The sequence below is a fragment of the Orycteropus afer genome, unplaced genomic scaffold (assembly GCF_000298275.1).
Source record: "Orycteropus afer afer isolate SDZICR_OR568_19922 unplaced genomic scaffold, OryAfe1.0 scaffold00037, whole genome shotgun sequence".
Lineage (NCBI taxonomy): Eukaryota > Metazoa > Chordata > Mammalia > Tubulidentata > Orycteropodidae > Orycteropus > Orycteropus afer.
The window spans coordinates 4,330,215-4,338,861 of NW_006921624.1; the positions used below are offsets into that span (position 1 = coordinate 4,330,215).

At 39.7% G+C, this 8,647-nt stretch overlaps 1 protein-coding gene across 1 annotated transcript in view; it reads left to right on the forward strand.

Moving 5' to 3' along the window:
* The window catches only part of LOC103193519 (complement C5), a 136,763-nt gene that overhangs the window by 107,460 nt on the left and 20,656 nt on the right, over positions 1–8,647 (forward strand). Inside the window, 3 exon segments of the mRNA XM_042780394.1 lie at positions 1,316–1,378; positions 3,062–3,143; positions 4,378–4,420. Of these exon segments, the coding sequence (XP_042636328.1) occupies positions 1,316–1,378; positions 3,062–3,143; positions 4,378–4,420 (188 nt within the window).

The window sequence follows — 8,647 nt, forward strand, 5'->3', positions numbered from 1 at the left end:
AAAAAAGAAAAAAAAAAAAGAGTACCTACCTGGTATTATTATTCACCTTCTAACTATAATTTGGCTGAAAGTTGAACCAAGGGGGTGTTCCAGTTCCAGGCTTGAATGGTAATTAAGGACCATAGTCTTGGGGGTTCTATAGTCCCTATCAGACCAGTAACCCTGGTTTTTTTTACTTTTTATTTTTTATGATTTTGAGTTTTGTTCCACAATTTTTTTCCACTCTATCCAAGACCTCCTATTGTGATCTCTTCTAAACCAAGGGGCAGTAGCTGGGCACCATCTAGTTCTTCTGGTCCCAGAGTCATGGAGGCTAGGGTTCATGTGGTCCATTAGTCCTTTGGACTAATTGTTGACATGCATTTTTTTTTTTCTTCACTCTTCTTTGCTTCAAACAAGGAGAGATCAAGAATTGTACCTTAGATGGCTGTTCACACACCTTTATGCCCACAGAGTTTTCTTGGCTGTAATTTTTACCAAAGCAGATCACAAGTTCTTTCTCCTGCAAAGCCACTGGGTGGCTTTGAACTACCAAGCTTTGGGTTAGCAATTTAATTGTTGTGCCACCAGGACTCCTTAGTTTTACCATAGCTATTTATAAATGGAAATGTAAATAAAAATGACCTCTGATATGTTGGTTTTACTGGCTTACATAGGAGATCTCAGACATCTGATTTATACATAGATGGGAAGGGAGAAGGGTCAAAAAATTTTTTTTCTTTTTTAGTGCCTACTATGGGCATGGGAGCTCTGGTGGCATAGTGCCTAAGGCATTTGACTGCTAAGCAGAAGGCTGGCAGTTCATACTCACCAGCCACTCCTCGGAAAGAAGATTGGCAATCTACTTCCATAGAGATATCGCCTTGGATACCCAAGGAGGGGTTGCTGTGAGTTGAATTGACTTGATGGCAGTTAAGTTTGTTTTGTTTTTGTTTTATGAGCATAGGAAGGCCCCCTGGTGGCACAGTGGCTAAAGCACTTAGCTGCTCACTGAAAACTCTGTGGTTCTAACCCACCAGCCACTCCGTAGGAGAAAGATGTGACAGTTTGCGTCTGTAAAGAGTACAGCCTTGGAAACCCTGTGTGGTAATTATACTCTGCCCTTCAGGATTACTATGAATAGGAATCAACTCAAGGGCTACAGGTTTGTTTTTGGTTTTATGGGCATAGGATCTTCATTGCCTTATCCACTTAATCTCAAAAGAGCTCTAAGAAAGGAGGCTGGTAGGTGTCAGAAACTCTTTTCATTGTTCTATCCCCCTTCCCTATCAAATGCTAAAAAGAAAAAAAATTGTTTCTCTGCCCACCTTTCCAGGTGCCTCTTAATGATGACCTCGTTGTCAGTACTGGATATAACAGTGGCTTGGCTACGGTACATGTAAGTATTTCATTAAGAGTCGATGGGGAGTTACATGGTTCTTTGTACTAAAAAAAAAAAAAACAAACTCACTGCCACTGAGTTGGATCTGATTCATAGCAACCCCTTCTTGGGTTTCCAAGGCAGTATCACTGTGGAAGTAGATTGCCCAACGTTCCTTCTGAGGAGTGGCTGGTGGGTTTGAACTGCCAGCCTTCTGGTTAGCAGTCAAATGCCTTAGGCACTAAGCGTAAAAGAAAGGGAATTTGCCACAAAATCACAGAAATTTGGGCCTGGGTAACCATGTCAAAAGTAGGATTCATTTATCTAATTCTTTCTACCTATCTTGGTAACTAGGAGCTCTGGTGGCATAGTGCCTAAGGCATTTGACTGCTAACCAGAAGGCTGGCTGTTTGAACCCACCAGCCACTCCTTGGAAGGAAAACTGGGCAACCTACTTGTGTAGTGATACCACTGCCTTGGAAACCCAAGAAGGGGGTGCTATGAGTCGGAATCAACTCGAGTTTGTTTTTCTTTTAATCTTAGTAAGTGTCTTCACAATTTCTAATTGAAAATGGCTATGTTAATATTGTATGTATGTAGTCTATGAATTTGTGGAAATTAACGTGTGTAATTATATATGTATGCATGCATATATAATTTTATGGTTATATATATAAATGCATGCTATCTATATGTATATGTTGTTGTTGTTGTTATGTGCCGTCGAGTCAGCCCTGACTCATAGCGACCCCTCCTTGGGTTTCCGAGGCAGTATCACTACGGAAGTAGGATTGCCCAACCTTCCTTCCGAGGAGTGGCTGGTGGGTTTGAACCGCCAGCCTTCTGGTTAGCAGTCAAGTGCCTTAGCCACTATGCTACCAGAGCTCCAGGCATATCTCTTCATCATCATTGGAGACTAATGTAAGGGCTAAAGTTTATTTTATTTCAGCCATTTGGCATTTGCAAGTTTTCCCAAATTGTTGGTGTAGTCCATGTATTCTTAAACAGTGTATTCTGAATGTGTAATAACATTTCATTGATTACTTTAATTACGCTCTATGTTTTAGTACATTTATTCATTCAAAGCCTTTTGTATAAGATGTATGGGGAGGGGTGGTTCACTTTTCTGTCACTTCTAGATGCTCTCATTATGCCTACTTCTGGTAGCACCTCACCCACATACATCTATAATTTATTGTTTATTATGTTAATGTATGAGCTGCAAGAAAGCCACACTTCCTGATATCATAGGGTTTATGTGTAAAAGTAGAGCCTAAAGGCTTTAGGGCAAGCCTTGTGAACTTTTCTGTAGAGTGAGGTGCTCAAACTTGCCTGCCCAGGATTTGGATCAATACTCTGCCTGGCCAGAAATCATTTTGGGCTTATTTTAAGGTTCTCAGCTATGTTGCAGCTTGTGGAGTTTGCTGAAAGTCTAATCACTGGGAAGAGGGTCATAAATGTGCCCTATTTGTTCTGTTGTTGTTGTTATGTGCCCTCGAGTTGGACCTGACTCAAAGCAACCCCTCCTTGGGTTTCTGAGGCGGTATCACTATGGAAGTAGATTGCCCAACCTTCCTTCCGAGGAGTGTACTAGGTTATGAAAATAATACTTCAAGCTTCTGATTTACTGCAACAGTATTACCATAAGACTTCTCTTTTCCACTTCAAATAGAATTTTCTTGTTTATTTTTCCCAATGTAGGTAACAACTGTAGTTCACAAAACCAGTACCTCTGAGGAAGTCTGTAGCTTTCATTTGAAAATTGAAACCCAGGACATTGACGGTAAAATAGCATCATTTATACTGTAGTTTTGGCTAAGGATAAAGAACGTCAGATAGTTAATCTGATTAAGAAAAAAAAAATGTGCTTTCTCAAAAAACGAAATGTTTCAATCACATTTCTTAGCAGATTGATATGCAAGTCAACATTACTGCCTTTTATTAAAATGGAGACAACTCTAATAAGAATTTGAAACTGTTATTAACTAACTCCATAACTAAACTAAATGTGTTCATTATTGATGAAGAAGTTATTTAACTAACTACATTACTTTTCAGTAATGTAAGTAGTTGTAAAGTCACAGAAGAGTCTAATTCTAGAACCTTGGATTTTTGTCACCTTTGTATCAGAATTCCATCCTATGACCCTGAATTTCTGTTATCACCCTGCCAGGGTTCCATCCTTTAGCCTTTCTATTCCACACAGAGTCTGGCAAATACATATTTCTATGCCTCCACCTTCAATTTGGTCCCTGCTGCTTATGGTCCTAATGTGTGCGTGTGTGTGTATACCAAACCCACTGCCATTGAGTTAATTCCAATTTATAGCAACCCCCATTGGGTTTTCAAGGCAGTAAATCTTGATGGAAGTGGATTGCCCTGTCATCCTCCTGTAGAGCAGCTTGTAGGTTTGAACCACCAACCTATTAATTAGCAGTCAAATGCCTTAGGCACTGAACCACCAGAGCTCCATACATATATTTAATGTATGACCTTCACATCCCTCTGCTAGTAGATTCTCCTGGCCCAGTCCAAAAGCAAGCCCACTTGCACACTGCAGGCCTCCTCTGACCGTTGCTCCTGGGGTCAGGGTGAGCGCTGCTGCTCTGTCCTGATGCCTTTCATTTGTGGCTCAGAGGATTGTTTCTACAAGAAACTTTCCAACAACCAGGGAATCCAGGAATCTGTTCTCCCTTCCTCCAACATCCCCCAAACACGTTCTCAATCCATATTTACCCTAAATGATTTCCTTAAATTATAAGTTCTTGGAGAGCAGAAAACTGGTTCACTTTTTTAAAGATTTCCTGTTGTAGTCAGTAGCCATGAATTTCCACTAAAATCACCTAAAATGCCAACTTCCAAATCACAACTCATTTTTAAGTGTATTCAGAGATATGCTTATTAGTGATTCTGTTCTGACAGGTTCCAAAACAGCTTAAACAATCTACTCTCCTTTCTGTTGTTGTTCGTTTGTGTTCTTGCTTGTTTGATGTTTGAACTAGCACCCAGCTACAGAGTCTACAGCCAATCCGGGTACAAGCGCATAGTGGCATGCGCCAGGTGAGCCCACTTCCACAAAGCATTTATTTTGTAACCCCATAGCATCATCCCTTTAGAGCTTTTTAAATTTTAAGATGGCCAGAAGATACATACTTATTCACCTTTTTTATGCAGAACACACATGTATTATTAAACAACTACTTACTGTAAAAAATACCTTTGTTTTTGCTCATATTGGTTTTTTCTCCTGATTTTAGTCTTCTTCCTAATTCAAACACTATTAAATTAATATTTTCTGTCTTTCAGAAGGGTAGAGATGCTACATAAGTGTTGCGAAAAGAAAAGTCAAAAGATCCTCTCATAAGCAGCTCCTACTCTCTTCTTACCTGGAAAAATCACAGTCTCCCAGCAAGATCCCTGGCCATTACTGGTTCTCAACTGAGGCTCCATTGAAGTCAGCTGGAAAGCTTTTAACAATTCCCAAAGCTCAGACCTCTCCCCCAGAGGTCACTCTAATGATAGCCAGGGCTGAGAATCTCTGATTCCAAACCCTCTGCAGACACTCTAACCCCGCTGTTGTTGAGTTGATTCTGACTCATGGCGACCCCATGTGTGTCAGAGCATTACTGTGCTCATAGGGTTTTCAGTGGCTGATTTTTTAGAAGGAGATCTCCAGGCCTTTCTTCTGAGTGCTGCTAGTGGATTTAAACCACCAATCTTTTGGTTACCTGCCAAGTGCATTAACCATCTGTACCATCCAGGGACTCTGCAGACTTACCACAGAGACCAGTCTATTAGTTTCCTATTGCTGCTCAACAAAGCACCACAATCTCAGTAGCTGAAAACAACACAAATGTATTATCTTATAATAATATATATAAGATAAATTATCTTGATATAAGGAGGCCAGACTTCCTAACATCCAGGTGTTCACAGACTGTGTTCCTTCTGGAGGCTATAGATGAGAACCCATTTCCTTGCCTTGACCAGCTTCTCGAGTGCACCTGCATCCCTTGGCTCATAGCCCATTCCTGTATCTTCAAAACCAGCAATGTAGCATCTTCCTGTCTCTGTGTCTCTGATTCAGATCCCTGCTTCCATGATCCCATCTCTTTCTCTGACTCTCCTGCCTCCTTCTTTCCCTTATAAGGATAATTGTCCAGGCACTCCCTGGATTGCAAACAAGTTCCATTCCTAAATCTGACTTTAAATAGAATTTGTACCTGTCAGAACAGTTAACTACAATTTGTAGCTAACATCAGTTAGTCAAATATTTCTCTTAGTATATGGTATATAGTATAGCTTTATATGCATTAAAAAGTATTAAAGATACACTAAAAACATTTTAACATAATAATACAGTAATAATAATGTTTTGATGAGTGTCACAAAATAATGTCCATTTGTTATTATGAACCATTGTATGTGCATGATGTTTTTAATATAATAGGATTTACAGGGCTTAGTTCATAACTACAAGTTGTATGTAAATCAAACCTTCATAATCCTGGGACTGGGAGACTGCCTGTAATTATATTGAGATACCCAGATAATCCAGAATAATCTTCCTGTCTCAAGATCCTTAGCTTAATCACATCTGCAAAGTCCTTTTTGACATGTAAAGTAATATACTCACAGGCATTAGGGAATAAGACATGACATCTTTCAGGGAGCCTTATTCTGCTTATCACAACCACTGTCCTTAGATGTTCTTGAAAATAACAGATTTTTGAAAGTATTAATATATTTTCAATCTTAGTAATTATACAGAGTGCATCGGTTAGTGACAGAGCCAGGTCTAGAACACAGGCCTCTTCACTCTTCTTTACATCACCTCTCAATCCCTGCCTTTGTGTTCTATTTCCTTAACTCTTCATATTTTCAATAACAGTGATTTCTATGGATAGAAAATTTGCTGTCTTATAATCACACATGATGCCAAAGCACTCAGTATGGATAACTTAGAAATTCCATAGAACTATGTAATAATTTAGAGCTAAAGAGGATTTTAGGGATGATAGAGTAACCCCTGTTTTAGTTGTTTCCCAGCCACATTTGCAGTTACTAGCCCAGTTACTCTCTTCTTAGGATTCATCCACTCCCCAGCCAGCTCCAATCCCTACCTCCTTCCTAGGCCAATCCAGTTCTGTTTCCCCTCAGACACCCTTCTTCATCTCCAAGCTCTTTCCATCAAGGTTGCTGTCTCATTGGCACCTTCCTTCCTCCTACTTGCTGTTCCTACTCTTGGGTACCTGTCTACTGGGGCAAAGGAGGTAGTCATGGTTGTTGTCTTTAAATGCATAAATGTTGTCATGGGAAGTATGAATAAACTTGTTCTAGCCAGAGCTAGAGGCCATGCATAGGACCTTGCAGAGAGACAACTAGAGTCAACATGTATAAGGGTGGCTGGCTGACAATGGACTGGGAGACCTGTATGGGTACTCTGCCAGGAAGTACCCAAGTGACCTTTAGCAAATCAGTTTCTCTCTCCTGGCCTCTTCTGTAAAACAAGAATATTGGACTAGCTCATCTTAAAGTTTCTTCAGCTCTAATTTTCCATGACTGTGCTAGATATAAAAAGGCTTTTATTAAAAACTTAGTCTTTGACTTCATTGACAGGACACCTAATTCCAAATTCTGAAAGAGAGTAAGTAGAGATATAATATTGAATATTCTATCCTTCGGTTTTTACAAATTGGGAACAGAATGTTCAAAAATGATGGGTGGAATATACTTCTGGCTCTGTGACACTGAAGTTAGCTTGGGCAAACTCCAAAAGCAACTGTGCAGTACTGGTGCACATAAAAAATTCTTTGCTGTCAAATATTCTCTTTCCTGATTAAAAATGCCAGCACATAATTTCTATGTTCAGAAGCTCTCGTTCATGTACTTAGCTTTTTACAACCTCTCTGTTGTATTCATAAGAAAAAGGAGGGAAAAGGATTTTATTCCTCTTTTTTTCTCAGAACAAAATGCCTTTGGGGAAGATTGCTGTCTTTGGCAGCAGGCAAAGGGCTTCTTGAAAGGAAGGTTTCTGTTCCATGGGTGAAACAGTCTCCATGGCAACCAGTCATCAAGGCTCCAGCAACCTTTTCATAGATACTTTCCACTCGGGAGGCCCTTTTCCATCCTCTTGACAGAGTATTCACATCTGTGAGCAAGAGTTCTCTGCTTCTGGTGACACCCACCCATCCCGTGGGGAGAAGTCCAGCTGTCATATTATGATTCTAAGATGATTTATATTCTCTTCTAAATTGCTCGTTTGATGGAGAATAGGTTAAATGTTTATGGGTCAAAGATTTTGTAATAGTTTAATTATCATGGTAAACATTATATCTAAAATTTCTAATAGGATCTGCTTTACATATGTTCTGTAAGGTGTATTTGGGGAAAAAGTATCCCCTGCCACCTCACTAACTCACAGAATACCTCCATGTCAGTAATACTCATTCCTTTAGGGGAGATCTTTTAGGGGAGACCCTTTTGAGGCTGTCTTCACAATATGTTCCTCAATTCTAACTGCTCTTCCAAACTTTCAAATGCCTATCTCCCTCCCAGTGTCACATTGATGGTAGGCTTATACCTGAAACCAACCTTGCAGAACCACACTCATACTGCCCCTGCCCCACCTACCTGCCCCTCTTTTAAGTCCCCTAACTCTGCTTAATTGGAGCACCAAAGCCTCTGCCACCCAAAATCGAGACCTGAGAATTATGAAGTAAATTTAAGAATAAGTTTATACTTCTTCAGAGTTAATTTTACAAATAAGAGACTGAGCTCTAGAAAAGGAAAATGATTCATGGACGTCTCTCACTAGAACTGGGATAAAACCCAAGTTTCCTGACTCCCTGTTTCAATGTTCTTTTCTCTTACTGAAGGAAAAAAAAAAAAAAAAAAAAACTCCCTTTGCCTTTCTCCTCAGCTTCCCACAAGTACAAGTCCTAGCAAGGGATAGGCCTTGAAATGATTTTATGAAAAATTAAGGCTCTATTGTGACCATTGTGGAAAATAGAGAAAAGTAACTATGGAGAAGAAAAGAGGCAATCAGTTGTAATCTCACCACCAGAGAAAATAGCTGCTGGCATGTATTTTGTTCCAGTTTTTCCTAGACATGTTTTTGAGTCTCTCCTCAATATATCTTTAATTTTCTTTTTTGAGTATGCTTCATAGAAAAAGGTCTAGAGTGAGAATCAGGAGACCTAGGTTCTTATGCCACCATGATATAAACTAGCCATGTGCTTTAGTTTCTTCATGTTGTAATGACAGAGATATCACAAGTGGGTGGCT